This window comes from Echinops telfairi, unplaced genomic scaffold, assembly GCF_000313985.2.
Source record: "Echinops telfairi isolate 266 unplaced genomic scaffold, ASM31398v2 ScPeMD7_22;HRSCAF=79, whole genome shotgun sequence".
NCBI classification, from domain to species: domain Eukaryota; kingdom Metazoa; phylum Chordata; class Mammalia; order Afrosoricida; family Tenrecidae; genus Echinops; species Echinops telfairi.
Genome location: NW_022103919.1, coordinates 16,551,369 through 16,568,267, shown reverse-complemented (window position 1 = coordinate 16,568,267; position 16,899 = coordinate 16,551,369). Strand labels below are relative to the sequence as shown.

General features: G+C 44.5%; 1 protein-coding gene across 1 annotated transcript; it reads left to right on the top strand.

Moving 5' to 3' along the window:
* On the top strand, positions 1 to 9,085 carry RFK (riboflavin kinase). Its single transcript, XM_004713837.2, has 4 exons — positions 1 to 128; positions 1,248 to 1,399; positions 6,197 to 6,299; positions 7,111 to 9,085. Exons 1-4 carry the CDS (start codon positions 47 to 49, stop codon positions 7,242 to 7,244), a joined length of 471 nt encoding a protein of 156 aa, XP_004713894.1. The 5' UTR covers positions 1 to 46; the 3' UTR covers positions 7,245 to 9,085.
* The last annotated feature ends 7,814 nt before the right edge of the window (positions 9,086 to 16,899 follow it).

The window sequence follows — 16,899 nt, the reverse complement described above, 5'->3', positions numbered from 1 at the left end:
GGACGCGCCTCCAGGGCCGCAGCTGGCGCCCCAAGCCGGCGGCGCCATGAAGCACTTGCCGTACTTCTGCCGCGGCCTGGTGGTGCGGGGCTTCGGCCGCGGCTCCAAGCAGCTGGGCATCCCCACCGGTGAGCGCGGGGCCGGGGCGCGGGCGGGCGGCGGGGCCTCGGGACCCGATCGGCCGCCCCGGGGGTGACAGCCTTCCCACCACGTCCCGGCTTCTTGGGTCGGGCCGGGCCCGCGGGGCCTGGGACTTGGCTTCCTGGTCCGGTCAGGCCGCGGTTGCCGGGAATGACGTGCGTTTTGCTTGTTGGAAAACAAGGTGCACTCGAATGCTCAGGCCGATTTTGAAGTTTTTAGAAAGATCCTTGTTATGTAGAACCCAAGGGATAACAACGCAGGTGGTGTTGAATAAGACAAGGGTACCTTTTTGCACATTTTGTTTCCGCGAGTTTTCCCCGGCTCTTATTTGTCGTGGGGAATTTCGCCCCAAGCGTCGTAGTCGCTCCCATTCAGAGCCTGGACAGGCGTTATTATCAGCCAGCTGCTTAAGGCCTTGGGGAAAAGGCAAAGCAAACAAGATTGCCGTGGAATCAGTCTGGAGACCAGGCGTGTGAATGCTTCAAGTCAACTCTGCACGTGATCCGCAACCTCTCCGCACCCCGCAGAGATCCCAGCGGTCATGCACCCGGTTCTCTTCATACCTTGACAAGTGGGGGCTGGGGGGAAGAAGTTTGCAAAACGGACCTGAACACTGTGGGGTCCATTATAACTCATCGTGACCCTGTGAGGCAGAGTAGAACTGCTCCTGTGTTCTTTTAAAGCCTCATCTTTGTCCCGTGGAAAGGCTGGTTTTGAACTGCTGACCTGTGCTTAGCAGCCCACCACCTACTCCGCCACCAGGAAGAGGTTTAGTAAACAGTATAACCAAGCATCTTGTTCTAATCTCATCACGAGTTGATGCTGAATCATAGGACAGGACAGGACTGCCCCTGTGGCTTTCTCGGAGTGTTAACTCCTTAAGCGGGTGGAAAAGCCTATCTTCCTCCCGTGGAGTGGCTGGTGGTTTCTAACGCCTGACCTTGTAGTGAGCCCCGCGCTAACCACTACACCACCAGGGCTCCTAGCATGGTCAAGAGGAGGGGAGATCCAAGTCGGAGGACCCCGGTGAACTTGATGATTAGATGACCAGCCTTTGCGGTGGTTTTTAGAAATATTTAATATAAACATCTTTTGTTGTTGTTTAGCTAACTTTCCAGAAGAAGTCGTGGACAGTCTTCCAGCGGATGTGTCCACGGGCATTTACTATGGCTGGGCCAGTGTGGGGAGTGGAGCTGTCCACAAGATGGTGGTGAGCATTGGGTGGAACCCCTACTACAAGAATACCAAAAAGTCCATGGTAAGGATTGTGTTTTGTTTGTGCCGGAACGGGACACGAGGTGATGATTGAGAGCCGGTGTCCGGTGCACACGGGCTCCACCAGTGGTATTTACAGTGTAGTTAACATCTGAAAAAAGGCTTGTTTCATAAAATTGCTGTCTGGTGAGTGTAATTCATTCACAGCTTAGTTACTTCGTAACCTCATCGAAACAAACCGACTTAATACAGGGATGGTGTCTTGGGATATAATTGCTTTTTTTAATATATTGTTTTTAATAGCACCTTGAGGTCATGCTCCTCTGCTCTGCCTTTCTTTGTTGACAGGACCCACATAGTGTAAGTGCTTCACCCGCTGCTGCCTTAGTTAGTGTTGAATCAGCTCCCACCCTTGCCGCCCCAGTGGGCTGAGTCGAACCAATCTATTGGGTGTTGGAGGCTGTGGCGTTTCAGCAGCAGGTGCCCAGGCCTGTCTCCAGGGTACCTCTGTGGGAGCGCTAGTCACCACCCTTGCAGCGCGTAGTCAATGCTTTATTGCTCGCACTGCCAAGGGACTAGATAGGGCTGAATTTGGGGGCAGTGGGCCATGCATGGGGGGTAGGGCAGAGCCACATGTAGATGTTGATCTTACTTTTACTGTCTTTGAAGAGTTGATAAAAGACCAGGGAGAGCTAAAGCGACACAGAACTGCTTGGTACTTTTATCACTATTTCACCTTTTTCTGAGTATTGAGATGTGAAGATTTCTTCTGATAGAAGAACACAAAACACATTTTTGCAGAATGAGGGAGGAAAGGCTAATCCCCGGAGGGACTTTAAGAATTGTTCTAGTGTTTTATTAGCTTATCTGGTGACATGTTACTGTGGAGCTAGTTAAGGAGGGCCATCTGCGTCCAGGCAGGAGACTCGGGCCTTCTCGAGTGGCTTGGTTGTTTCTTTGCTCTTCTCTCCCGATAACAGACATTGGCGAATTGCCTATTCAACTCTGTCCTTCTGGAAAAGGGGATTGTCTGCCTAATCCCCTTTAAAATGTCCTTTAAAAACAAACAAATACAATGTGCTTACTATCTACCCTTTCCTGTGCCTTTGGTGGAACCATGTATTTGCAAGTATCTTCCACACTGTGTGTGGTTTGTAAATTCTCTTAATTTTGTCTCTTGAAGAACCAAAGTTCTAATTTTAATATACTCCACTTCATTATTTTTATTTTCTGATTATATTGAGTCTTATAGCAGCCTTATAGGACAGGATAGTACTGCCCCTATTGGTTTCTGAGGCTATAAATCTTTCTTAGGGGAGCAGAAACCCTATCTTTCTCCTGAGGAGCGGAAGCATGGATTCAAACTGCTGATCTTGCCAATGGCATAGCAACCCAGCGCTCTGGTCCCACTACGCAAGTAGGGCTCCCCAGTCACCTGAGCACCAGTACCTTCTGTGTGTGCGTTAGTTACCTCCTCCGAGCCAGGGCAAAGTCCAAACCAAACAAACAACTCGTCACCATTGAGTCAGTGCTGGCTCCTATCAACCCCTCGTGAGTTTGAGACGGTAACACTTTAGGGGAGTAGAAAGCCAGTCTTTCTACTACAGAACTGCTGGTGGTTTTGAAGCGCTGACCAGGCAGATCACAGCCCAATGGGTAACCCCTGTTCCACCAGGACTCCACAGGGCAAAGTCCAGACCACTCTGCCCCATGCTGCCAGCTCTCCCCTGACTCGTAGGGACCTTCAGGCTAGACTAGAACTGCCACTGTGGCTTTGAGTCCAGTCTTTCCGGAAGCAGAGTGCTACATTTCTCCCTCCCGCCAGGCGACGGTGGGTTTGAGCCACGCACCTTCTGGTTGGCAGCTGAGTACTTTAACCACTGCACCACTAGCACCCCTCCAGCTCCCCCCTTTAGAAAAGCAGCAACTAATAAAAAGTGTGTTGCCCTGGCCTCTGTTCCAACTCGTGGCAGCTGCGTGTGTTACCTCAGATTTTCTTAGCTATCACCTTTGGGCTCTCGGCTGCCTGGCCACAGACTGCTTGGTGGGTTCAAACGGCCAACTTTAACTTTTTCTTTGGGGCCTGTTTGGGTGACTTGTGCCCGCCCTCCCAAATTCCTTACTGCTTAGGGTCGAACTTAATTTTTCCACGTGGTCATTGAATTGATGTAAGCAGCCCCTTTAACTGAAAATACCACCTTTCGTTATAACACTGCTTTACAACACTGTCACCTGGGTTCTAAATCCTGCCCTGGAGATGATTCTGGTCTGTCGCACCCCTACAGGCCGGCAGGGCTGCCCCTGTGGGTTTCTGAGAATGTAGCTTCATGGGCGTAGAAAGTCTTTCTTCCTCAGAGCAGCTCCTCATTGCAAACGGCTGACCTGTGTTTAGCAGCTCAATGTGTAACCCACTCTCCCACCAGGTCCCCTGGTTAAAATAAGTGACCTTATCAAATATGTGAGGATGCCTGCCAGTGTAGTGGGTAGGTGTTGAGCTGCGACCCAAAAGCTCAGCAGTTGGGAACCAGTCACTAAGGGAGAAAGACTGGGCTCTTTATTCCTGCGAACAGTTACAGTCTCGGAAACACATGGAGCAATTCTCCTGACCTATAGAGTTGCTGAGTTGGAATCAGCTCAGTGTTGATTTATATATGTGAGTGTAGTATATATGTGTTTATGAGTAGGAGTATATATGTATTATTTATGTGCATGCAGAAGTAGACCCACGCATTATTTGGGCTGCTTATCTTGTCTTTGGGCATTACCATGCCATCCTAATATTCATAGTGCTCCATATTAGGTATTGCTACCTCATGGTATGAGTCATCCAGCCTTGCATTCAGGGTTTTCCAAATTCTGTATATATCATTACGTGTCAGTTCCAACATTTAAGAAAACTGCTAGAATTTTGATTGGGGTATCAATGAATCGGTTGATCAATTTGGGAAGAATAGGCATATTCATGGAGTTCCTGGGTGATGCAAAGAGCTGAGTGCTTGACTAATTATAAGGTTGGTGGTTCAAACCTACCCAGAGGCAACTTGAAAGACAGGCCTAGTGATCTGCTTCCTTGAAAACCCTGTGGAGTGAGTTCTGTTCTGCACACACAGTGTTACTCAGATTCAGAATTGACTCAATAGCAGTAACACGAGGCCTCTTTACAGTCTCAGAAATGGTGTTATTGTCAGTGGTAAGGATATCTTCTCAAAACACACTCAGTGCCTTGACTCTCAGAAACGGTGGGAAAGCACTTGAACTGCCCCGGTGGGTTTCCAAGACTACATCTTTTTGCTTTTTTTTTTTTTTTGTCCCTTATTGGGGGCTCGTACAACTCTTATCACAATCTAGACATCCATCCATCGTGTCCAAGACTAAACCTTTCTAACCGTTGAAAGCCTCATCTTTGTCCTCAGAGCTGCTGGTGGCTTTGAATTAACACCATCTTGCACCCTACTTGTACCCTACTCCACCAGCAGGGCTCTTGTATATCCTAGTTTCCATGTTGATGTTTGTTAAAAAAGAATGCAACTAAGATGTATGAGTTCCTAGTCACAAAGCCGTGTGGTACCTCATATCCTCCAACTCAGCCCCTCAATGTCACGTGAAACAACCGAGCTCTAGGTCACTAGTTAGCAAAATGTTATCAAGAAAAACCCTGTTATACTCCTGGAAATCCCAAATCTCTTCATATTATAACATTAGGATACTTGCAGAAAGAGCACACTTTTTACTACCTCAGGGATTCATGGCTCCAAAGGAAAAGTTCAGAAACTAGCATATTTTATCCTTCTAATAAAGAAACTAAAACCCACCTTCATCTAAAAGATCTGTTTGAAATTTGCTTCTTTTTGGGTTGGAACCACAATTTAAATGGATAAGGTGAACTTTCCATTAGTTAAGAAAGTAAACTCCAATATTAGGATTCTGCTGCTATATTTATTTACTTCAGATACTTGGTTTCTTTTAGATAGGACATTATATTTAAGTACCATCTTATTTCTATTACCCAGGTGATTTGGCACGTCTTAACCGATTGGAGATCGATATTTCAGGTTTAAGATTACTTTATATATTAGATTATTCTGTAGTAATGCACTTCAAAATATACCTCTAGTATCAAGTTACCTGTCCCCAAAGTGCTTGCACTTAAACACCACCACGTCCAGTGCCACCAGCCCAGTCCACCTCTGCTGCCTTGCTTCTCTCCTCATTGGGCCTCCTGCCTGGTCTTCCTTTGACCTAGATTTGTTCTTTTGGGGATGTTACTAAAGTTCAGGTGCTGTATCTGAACTAGAGAGGTGCCAGGATGTCATCTCCCTCCAGCACCATTTTAGATCCACACAACCCTGTGCCTGTCTGTCAGGTCGCCCCTGGTCAGGAAGCAGCACTTGATGTCTTCTCCCTACATCGATTTCAGCGCTAATGCTCCGATATCCACAGCTTGACATTTATCAGAGACACTTGGGTCCTGATTGGCCCTAAACCCTGCCCCCCCCCATCCCCCTTAGCATAGTTCAGTCTTTATTCATGCTCGCTTTGATGTCTGCTCAGCGGTTCCTTTTGTATGGCCGTGTAAACAGTGCTGTGATGTACACCGCTCCAGGTTGCCATGAGTCGGAATTGACTCGATGACAATGGGCTTTCTCTTGGTTATAATGTTTAAAATGTAAGGGTAGGGGCAGACACAGGAGTAGTAGAATTCAAGATAAACTGCATGTAAAAATGGAGTCTTTAAAATTTCAGGAGAGTTGACTGGCGTGTTTAAATCCACTCTCCAAAAGCACAAACGATTTAAAGTTCTAACATTTTAGCATTTTCTTCTTACATTTCTCGCCTGCAGGAAACTCACATCATACATACCTTCAAAGAGGACTTCTATGGGGAAACCCTCAGTGTGGCCATCATTGGCTACCTGAGACCGGAGAAGAACTTTGATTCTTTAGGTGAGTCCGCTGCCGCTGCAGCTGCATCTGTTACCCCTGACACTGACAGAGCAGGCAGTGTTTCAGCATTGAATGTGTGCCAGGCACTGTTTCAAGTGCTGTCCATGGATTACAGCTTTAGTACTAAGTTCATCCTTCAACAACCCTATGGGGTAGTGGGTATTTTGCCCAGTTTGCACCTGATGAGAAAGGACTGGCACAGAGAAGTTGAGTCGCTGGCCCACGTGTAGACAGAGAGGGCAGCTCCTCAGTATTAACCCCTGACTTCCCTCTGTGATGTGTACTGAGCAGTAGGAGGGCATGAAGCTCACTTTCTGTCCCACTGACGTGTATTGGTTTAAGCTCGAATGCCCATTTCCTGGGATACCTTTCGCCAGAAAGACTACCAAACTTGAGTTTGGGAACATGACTGGACAAAAGAAGATTAAATGTATGTTAGCGATTTGTCATGATCAAAACCAAAGTGATTTTATATGTGTGTGTGTGTGTAATATGTATGTGTGTTGTGTGCAGCAGCCTCAGGGTTTTCCATCTGTAGTCTGGATGAGGGCAGGTGGCCAGGGGCTTTCCTCCTTCCAGTTGGTGGGATTAGGCTACTGACCATGTGTTCTCCTTTTATAGCTCTCCCCCCGCGCTGCGGGCCACCCCCCCCCCACCCCCGCAAAGGGATTCATAATAGCAAGTTGAACTTAATTATACTCACTATATATGTTTCAGTTTATTTACCTCTTAAGATTTTCATTTTGAACATTAGAGATTTTCCTTTAAGGTAATGACCGAATTATCTTTATCTGGGATATTCTGTCTACAGAATCACTGATTTCAGCAATTCATGGTGATATCGAGGAAGCTAAGAAACTGCTAGATTTGCCAGAACACTTGAAACTCAAAGAAGACAATTTCTTCCAGGTTCCTGAAAGCAAACTACTAAATGGCCACAGCTGAGAAAACCATCATATGCGTTCGTCTGCTGTCTCCTAGTGTTTCACTTCTCCAAACTACGCCGCCACACCTCAGTTATATTTAACAACAGACATTTCCCCACAGCTGTGAATGACTTCAAATAGTTCACTGTAGTTACTGTATTATGCTCCAACTGTTAGACTCATCATGCCACCATCCTAAAAAGATTTATTTTTTTAAATCAAAAAATGTTTTTTTAATGTATGATGTTAAATGTATCCCTAGGAAGATCTGCCTTATGTTCTCATGATGGAAATAAAGTGCATATAAATATGGGTGCAAAGGCAAGTCACAAGTTTGTGGTAAGAAGGGTCATTCTTGTGACAGAATGCCAGCATATGTGTACTTCTGTGTGGTTTAGCTCATGCTGCTGAAAAGAGAAGGCTTATGGAGTGCATGCATTAAAATAGGTCTGGTATTTCCCCTAGAAAGAGGCTTTGTATTTTTGATATATTATGCATTTACATATTTAATTATAGACATGACAGCTTGTGACATTTGACTGTGATTAGTCCTTTCCTTTGTGAATTCAAATCATTGTACTCTTCTGCTTACAAACCTGCCTCAATTCTGGGGGGTCTTGACCACCCTTCTCCAACAGTTTTATTTTTTAGTCAAAATGAATGCTTTCCAATTGACAGTTATCATTTGGTGTTGGATAATACTTCTCTCCTTTTTAAGAGTTGATGTTCAACCTTTTTCTTGATTTCAGTTATTTTTCCCCCTTAGATAATGGACAGGATCAGTTTTTGTTGGTGTAGAATATCATACAGCTGTACAAGAGCATGAATGTATCTGTAACCATGTCGGCCTGCCTTTTGGGGAAGGGGAGATTTTGTCTTTAAATTTCCTCAAGATTTAAATTAAAGCTGTTCGTTTATAGATACACCTGTTTCTTAATGCAGAAATGGTGGTTCTTTCCCAACCCTCTACTTTCCTCGGGAAATGATTTTTAAAGCCAATCGAACTATGAAAAATAAGTTATGTAACTTATTTTCTATCTGGTCTCTGCATCTACAGCAGCTAACAATGCACCTTGGGGAAAAGGCAAAAGTAATAAACTTTCAGTTAAATAATCACCTATACATTTTTCTTCCTAATTGGTTGTTTGGCCACGGGAGCCTTGTTATTGGCAGGGACTTCACAGTCTGTGCTGTTTGGAGCGGGGCGCCTGCAGCAGGATGTGGTACCATCGTTCACCGGCCCCACATTTGGAGTCAGCAGACAGAATAGAAAGGTACTTTTAAAACCGGATAAACTCGTAAATCAGTTTTCCTCAGATCCAGCATTAAAGAGGTAGAATTGGCTTTAATAAAAAATAGTTATATATGTTTTTTTTAAAGTTACATATAAAAAATGTTTACCAGTGATGTTAGCATAAGAGCATGGATAGATTCAGCTTGTGCTTTATGGTGTATGGTCTCTGGTAAAGCAGTTTATGATTTTCTCACTTTTTCATGAAAATCTTTAGAAGATATATTTAATGTTAAAAATCCAGTACTTGAAAGAAACATGCTCCAACTACCAGTTGGTTTTTGTAGCAACGTTTAAAAACACATGGAAAATGTAAAATCAGATGCGTGTTTTAATTTAATAGCTTGCTGCTAATTATGTCCTCAAGTGTGAAAGATCTTTGCTATATTATTGTCACCTTGCATTTTATGAGTTACTGCTTTTGAAAATCCTAGTGTACTGATAAAAGGTTAGGCAATAATATCGCATTTACTTTTTCAAAAGTTTTATATTAATATTATTAAGAAATTACCGTCTTGATTAGTCTGAATCATTTCAAACATTGAAATAAATGTTGACCATTGATGTTTTTTCTTTCCCCGTGTCATCTTGAATCGTTGACTGTATAGCTCACGGCCATCAAGTCGTTTCCGACTCACAGTGACCCCATGGCTGGAGACTAACTTTTTGTGGGAGTAGAAAGCCTTGTGTTCGACCTGTGAAGCAGCTGACGTTGTGGTCAGCAGCCCAGCTTGTAACCAGGGAGCCCCGAACTTGTAGTCTTTTTTCCCTCCTAAATCACATGTATTTGGTTGTTGAGAAATACACAGCAGAACGTAAGCCAAGTCAGCTGTACCCACACACGCAGGTTAGTGATGTTGACTAATCTTCGTGGTGCACAGCCACGCTCCCCTGATCCTGCTCGTTACCACAGACCCTGGCCCCTGTGGTTCTGTTCTAATGGACAGTGTGGTGTCAGTTTGACCCTCTCTAAACGATTCTTCAAAGAGCATTATACCCAATGGTTAAAACTACTGTTGGCTTAAGAGAAGATTGCAAGGGTGATTTGGTTTAAAGATGTTCTAAGGGCTAATGAGGGGAGTGCAAAGTGGAGACCCAAAACCCATCTGTAGACAACTGGACATCCCCTTACGGAAGGGTCACAAGGAAGAGACGAGCCAGCCAGGGTGCAGTATAGCACTGATGAAACATACAACTTTCCTCTAGTTTCTTAATGCTTCCCCATCCACCACTATCATGACCCCAATTTTACCTTACAAATCCGGCTGGACCAGAGCATGTACACTAGTACAGATGAGAGCTGGAAACAGGAAATCCAGAACGGATAAACCCCTCAGGACCAATAAAAGCGGGTGAAGGGGGAGACATCGGTCAGTGTAAGATATGAAAAAATAAGTTATAAATTATCCAGAGGGATAGGGAAAAAATGAGCTGATACCAAGGCTCAAGTAGAAGGAAAATGTTTTGAAGATGATGGCAACAATTGTACAAATGTGCTTGATACAATGGATGTATGTATGGATTGTGATAAGAGCTGTATGAGCCCCAAATAAAATGATTATACATAAGTAAAATAATCATTCTTTTTAAGGCTTTTCTAAGGGCAGTGATTTCCGGGGTTCATCCATAGTTCGTACCCAGACTCACTGTCATCAGACCCATTCTGATGACTCACAGTGACCCTGGAACATTGCCCCTTTGAGTTACTGAGACTGTCACTACCGGAGTAGAAAGCCCTGTCTCGCCCACTACACTGCTGCTGGTTTCAGCTGCTGACCTTGCAGCCGAACACAGAACCACTGTGCCACCAGAACCCGAGGTCATGAGACTTTACATTCAGCTCTGCATTTCCCCCATGGATCAGGATTCTTCTGTGGAATCTTTAATCCAGATGTTAAGTCATGATAGGTACAGTCCCATCAGTTCTCCTCTTTTATCTCTTGTTCCAGATGAATAGAGCTCAATTCCTGCCCCGTGGATGATTGTTTGCAAGCTTTTAAGACCCCAGGTGCTATATAATGGACTACGAGGTAGAACAGAAACACTGAACAGGTTAGTAGGCCGATTGATGGGTATGTTCCAAGAAACCATGATCCTAAACCTCCAAATGCAGACTCTATTTTAAAGCTTAGGAAAGATGGCTAATGATGTTTCATGTGTTTTACAGATCCTAAGTAGCAAGTTAGAACATACGAGGGAGTACCCCACCCCGCCCCGTCCTACCAAAAAATGGAAGAAAGCTGGGCGGGGCCGAACTTTAGTAGTACACATTTTTCCTGCTAGGCAAGTGAAGCAACTCACTCATTTAGTGCACCCAGTTGCATTGCCTGGGAAGGCTCTCTGGTCACAGTGAATGTTTTCATAAAGCGGTTTCACTCAAACCTCGTTTTTTGTGATGGCCAATTTAAGAGAACAGCATGTGTCTGAAATTTTGTTTCCTGCTCAGGAAAAACACCACAGAAACTGTTGTGATGTTTAAAAAAAAAAAAAAAAAAGGAAGAAACTGCTGTGATGTTGAACACAGCTTACAAGGATAGTGCTATGGGAAAAATTCAAGTGTATGGGTAGTTTTCTGATTTCAAAAAAGGTGAAATGTTGGTGGATGACACGCCTTGTTCTGATGTCTGTTAACTTGCCGAATAGACATCAATGTTGACGAGTGCATTTGGAGCTTGTTTCACCAGGACAGACTGTGAATCAAACTTTCCAGTTAGAGGTTCTGAAAAGATAGCAAAACAGTGTGCAACAGAGAATGCCCGATTTGTGGCAGATAAGGCGCTGGTTTTGCCACCACAGTGGTTCAAGCAGCCATCTCAGTGTGCCAGTTTTAAGCAAAAACAGCATGCTTCTCTTGCCCCATGCACCTTACTCACCTGACCTTGCTCAGTTAAACTTCGGTGAAAACTTTTTGTTTCCACAAATGAAGTGGGGCATGGAAAGACAGCGATTTGACAATGTAGAAGAGGTGAAGAAAAAAATGAGGGAGGTTCTGTCAGCCATCCAAACATGAGTTTCAAAACTGTTTCCAAGAATGGAATTGCAGATTTGACAAATGTGTTAAAGGTAATGAACAGTACATTGAAGGTGATAAGGTTGTTTTGTAAAAAAAAATTTAAATACGTAGCTTTGAAAAAAATTCCATGGTTTTTTTTTTGGTAACCCCTTATATGTGCATGTGGAAGTACCTGGTGACCGCTAGCAACATGATGTATAACTATGTAAGGATAGGTTTTCTAAGCAGAACCAGTGATGCTCACGTACGTATATATAGAAATAACTTTATATCAAGAAAATGGCTTGCGCACTTGTGGAATCAATTGAGTCCACGCCGGGCAGTTACCCAGTCTGTGGGTCATGTATAGGTCAGGTCATGAGTAAGGAGCCCTCCTCATGCATGTAGCTGTGGGGGCTGATGAGCTCAAGATCAACAGAAGGAGGACAGTGTGCTGACTGCCGGGAATGTGAATCCAAGGTTGGCAAACCAAGTGACAGACCACTGAAGACCAAAGAAAGGCAGGCAGTATGGCAAGTCATTGGTCAAACCCAAAGAACCAGAGGTGAGTGAGCCCTTGGCGGGACCCTGACCCAGCAAGAAGCAAACACTACTTCTACAGCCTCTGTTGATAGAGGGAGTAGGCCATGTTGGTGTTAGGTGCCATCCAGTCAGTTCTGACCCATAGCTACCCCATGCATACCTGAACGAAACCCAACACAGTCCTGCGCCATCCTTACAGTTGTTCCTGTGCCTGCACCTACTGTTGCAGCTCTGATGTCAACCCGTCTTGTTGAGGGCCTTTCTCTTTTCTGCTGCCCCTCCACTTTACCAAGCAGGATATGCTTCTCCGGGGACTTGTCTCTTGTCCTGACAATATGTCAAAGTATGTAAGACGAAGTCTCGCCATCCTTGCCACTGAGGAACACAGTCACCAGAGTTCTCCCAAGACTGACTTGTTTGTCCATTTAGCAGCCGATGGTAACTTTCAGTATTCTCCAGCACAGCAATTCAAATGCAGTGATTCTTATTTCATCTTCCTTATTCAATTTCTAACTTTCACATGCAATAAGGCAATGGGAAATACCATGGCACGGGTCACACGTGCCTTAGTCCCCAGGGTAACAGCCTTGCTTTTCATTACTCTAAAGAAGCCTTGCTAGGGTACTTGGATGGGGGAGGAAGGAGAGAGTGGCCCACCTGGGACTATGGAAGTGGCAGTCATTAGACCTTGGGAGGAACCCCTGGTTTGGCGGGTGTCCAATGGAAAGGGACCCAGAATCGTATATTTCGTTACCTTGATGCCCACCTCACAGTGACATGACATGTTTCAAATGTTTCAAGTGGCTAGACAGGGATATGCACTTGGCAGAATTATTAAAAGCAGCCTCCCCCCCCCCCCCCCCCCCCCCCCCCGCAACAATCACCTTACATAGAGTGAAGAGAGCACAGTCAAATGGGCGATCAAACTGTAGGGCAACAACCCATGGGTTGCAGCTCAAAGTGGAAATGCACTCCCAAAGGCGACTCCCACTGACAATGTCCAGAGGGCTGTCCTTGGGAAAATTGATGTCAGTGCAATTGCATTATACCTCAGGGATGATTGACAATGTTATACGTTCTTTGTTTCCATGGGTTTTTGTTTTCCTGCCTAGTTTATTTTTGTTTTGCATTGTTTTTCTGTTTGTTTGCTGGTTGGTTTGTTGCTGTTATTGGTGGACTTGATCTTATGTGGTTTTGGTTTTGTCATATTATGACCACTGAAGTAAGCCTGAGTAACACATCTACATACTATGGACATGCAGATGGATTCTGGGCTCCTACTTAACTCTAGCCCTAATCCAAGAACATTTAGTTCTGATAACATGGCCCTGCACAGTACTGGCTTTTATGAAATCACTGAAGATAAGAGTGCTACAGCAAAGTGTTCAAGAAAGAAGATAGTGCCTGGCTATCAATCAGAATAGTGTCTGAGGTCTTAAAGGCTTGTGTTCAGACTAGCAGCCTTTTAAGCAAGGAGTCAACCAAGTCCACATGGAAGAAGCACACCAGCTTGTGTGAGCCAATGATGACAATAACAAAATTCAAATATGATGAAGAGAAACATACTAGAGCTAGATGGAGCATCCCCATCTGGGGATGCCCATATGTATAGTTGTTGAAAATAGTTGTTTGCAGAAACTTCTAGGAAGATGGCGCTGATGTAGGGAGTTCCCTTCGTGTATTTGCTGGATCTGCGAGTGAGGAAGCCAAATTGGGGGATTCAGATGCAAGGCCAGTGTCATAGTGCCCCAGGATTCTTTTGTCGGTTTCCCCATGGTGGGCTCAGCTGTGCTCGCCATGCATAGCACCCCACACACTGCACACCCCCCACCCCCGGCTTTGGCACCCTGCATGATGGGTTCGCTAGCCTAGGAGTCTACCTGTACCTTGCCTCCATGGTCAGTGGGGTACCAACTGCCAACATCTTCCCCTTTTCTTCTGAGTGCAGAGATACCTGTGTGAGGAATTGGCCCAGGACAGCCTGCCCTTCTAGGGCATCCCAAGGACACATGCACAGACTTCTGGTGGTCCTGAAATGCTGGAGACCACTGTGCCCTGTAGAATATAATTCCAACTGGGTTCATCCCTTTCCAAGCCCCTTCATATGCTCCTAATAGCAAGGGCACAGCTAGACCTTCCAGATAGATAATCCCAGCTATCTAGGGAGAGAGCTGGACCCAGTGAGACAGATGTAGCTGGAACCCAGAGCACAGCCGGCTCCAGGAGGTTATTCGATTCCTATTATCTTTTGAGAAAGAATACACAGGGCTCCTTTCCCCAACAGAGGCATCAGAACTCAGTGCTTCCAGGTTCAACAGCCTTCCCTGCCCCTGACTTTGAATCCTGTGAACACAGGGACCCACTATCCTTAGCCAGATTGCCTTCTGATCAGAAGCCTTTCCTCCCTTGGGCCCCCACTACAATACCCTATTTCCACCCTAAGACCACACATAAAGAGCAGAAAGTTTTGGGTTTTGCTGCATTCCACTATAAAAGGGCGTACTGTTATAAACACAAATAACTGAAGGACTGCACTTTCCCGACATCGTATACAGGGTCATTAAGTGACTAGTCGGTTTACTATATCCCTCAGGTACCCCAACCACCAGAACCTATAGACCCTGCTTCCTCCACCTCAGTAACACACACTGTGCTTTAACTTACCAAGTAAAAGCACATTTCCCATAACCCTCTTTGCTAACTCATTAAAAATTAATACACTGTATAGGAAGTTTTCCTATGATTAATACTACCAATTCAAAACTACTCCTGGGCACCTATATCTGAAGACAAAGTGGGTTCATGAGCAAATGTGAAGAAAACTGATGGTGCCTGACTATCAGAAGATAAAGCGTCTGGGGTCTCAAAGGCTTGAAGATAAACAAGCGGCCATCTAGCTGAGAAGCAACAAAGCCCACATGGAAGAAGCACATCAGCCTGTGTGGTCACAAGGTGTTCATAAGATCAGCCATCAGCCAACAAAAAATGATAACGTTGTGAATGAGGGGGAGTTCAGAGTGGAGACCTAAAGCCCATCTGTAGGCAACTGGACATCCCTTACAGATTGGTCTTGGGGAGGAAATGAGCCAGCCAGTGTGCAGTATAGCACCAATGAAACGTATAACTTTCCTCTAGTTCTTTAATGCTTCCTCCCCCCCACTATCATGATCCCAATTCTACCTTACAAATCTGGCTAGACCAGAGGATGTACACTGGTATAGATGAGAGCTGGAAACACAGGAAATCCAGGATGTATAGACCCCTCAGGACCGATAATGAGAGTAGTGATACCAGGAGGTTACGGGAAAGGTGTGGGGCAAAAGGGGGAACCGATCACAATGTTCTACACATGGCCCCCTCCAGGGGTGGGGGGCATGCAACATAAAAGTGGGTAAAGGGTGACATCGGTCAGTGTAAGACGAGAAAATAATTTATAAATTATCAAGGGTTCTTGAGGGAGGGAGGGGAAAAAGGAGCTGATATGAAGGGCTCAAGTAGAAAGAAAATATTTTGAAAATGATATTGGCAACAAACCTACAAATGTGCTTGACACAATGGATGGATGTATGGATTGTGATAAGAGTTGTATGAGCCCTGAATAAAATGATTTAAGAAAAAAAAAAGAATGGGCATTACATAATGTTCAAGGGATCAATGGACCAAGAAGTCATAAACATAATAAACATATGCACCTAAAGAAATACCCTTGAAATTCACCCTCCAGTTCCTGAAAGATGAAAATCACCAGTTCAACAGTCATAGGAGGTGATTTCAATACACCACTCTCAAAGAATGGTAGACAATGGGTAAGAAACTCAAGAAACAGAATTGCCGAACAGCACAATTGAACAACTCGACTTTCTATATATATATAATGTTCTGTTAAAAATCAACAGCAAAGGAAAAGAAATAATAAAAATCAGGCAGACTTGAACCACTGGGAAGACAAAAGAATAATGCAGAAGATTAATGCAGCAAAAAGCTGGTTCTTTGAAAGGATCAACCGAATCAACAGACCTCTGTTAAACCTAACCAAAGAAAGGAAAGCGCAAACAATAGCTAGGATGAGGAATGAAACGGGAAATCACAACAAACCCTAATGAGATTAAAAGGATGATCACAAAGTACTGTGAAAGTCTGTACTCTAATGAGTTCAACAGTGTGGAAGACATGGGCAAATAGTTGGAAAAATAATCCCTCCCTAGACTATCCCAGATAGAGGTCAAGAACCTAAACCAACCCATAGCAAAAGAAGAAATAGATATGGTTATCAAGAAGCTACCAACAAAAAAAGATCCCGGACAAGATGGCTAGACTGGAGAATTCTACCAAGCATTCAGGGAAGAGCTGACACCGATCCTCCTCCACAAAGTATTTCAGAGAGCAGAAAAGGATGGCAAACTCCCAAACTCATTTTATGAAGCCAGTGTAACTTGATACCCAAATAAGTCAAAGATCCCACAGGAATAGAGAATTACAGATCGAGATCTCTAATGAACATAGATGCAAAAATCTTCAACAAAATATTGGCCAATAGAATACACAAGTATATAAAATGCATCATCCACCAGGATCAGGTGGGATTCATCCCAGGGATGCAGGGATGGTTTAATATGAAAATCCATCAATATTCTATACCACATTGATAAGAAAAAAGTATAAGAACCACATGATAATACCTATAGATGCAGAAAAAGCCTTTGACAACATCCAGCACCCATTCCTGAGTAAGATGCTCGGGAGGACAGGAGTGGACGGTCAGCTCCTCAAGTTAATACAAGCCGTCTACGAAAAGCCGGCAGCTAGCATCATAGTCCATGGAGAAAGACGAAATCAATCCCACTGAAA

Excerpts from the sequence above, each read along its gene's own strand:
- RFK (XM_004713837.2), top strand. The coding sequence starts at position 47 with ATGAAGCACTTGCCGTACTTCTGCCGCGGCCTGGTGGTGCGGGGCTTC. Across the intron at positions 129-1,247 it reads GCAGCTGGGCATCCCCACCG|CTAACTTTCCAGAAGAAGTC; the intron begins GTGAGCGCGGGG and ends GTTGTTGTTTAG. Across the intron at positions 6,300-7,110 it reads GAAGAACTTTGATTCTTTAG|AATCACTGATTTCAGCAATT; the intron begins GTGAGTCCGCTG and ends TTCTGTCTACAG.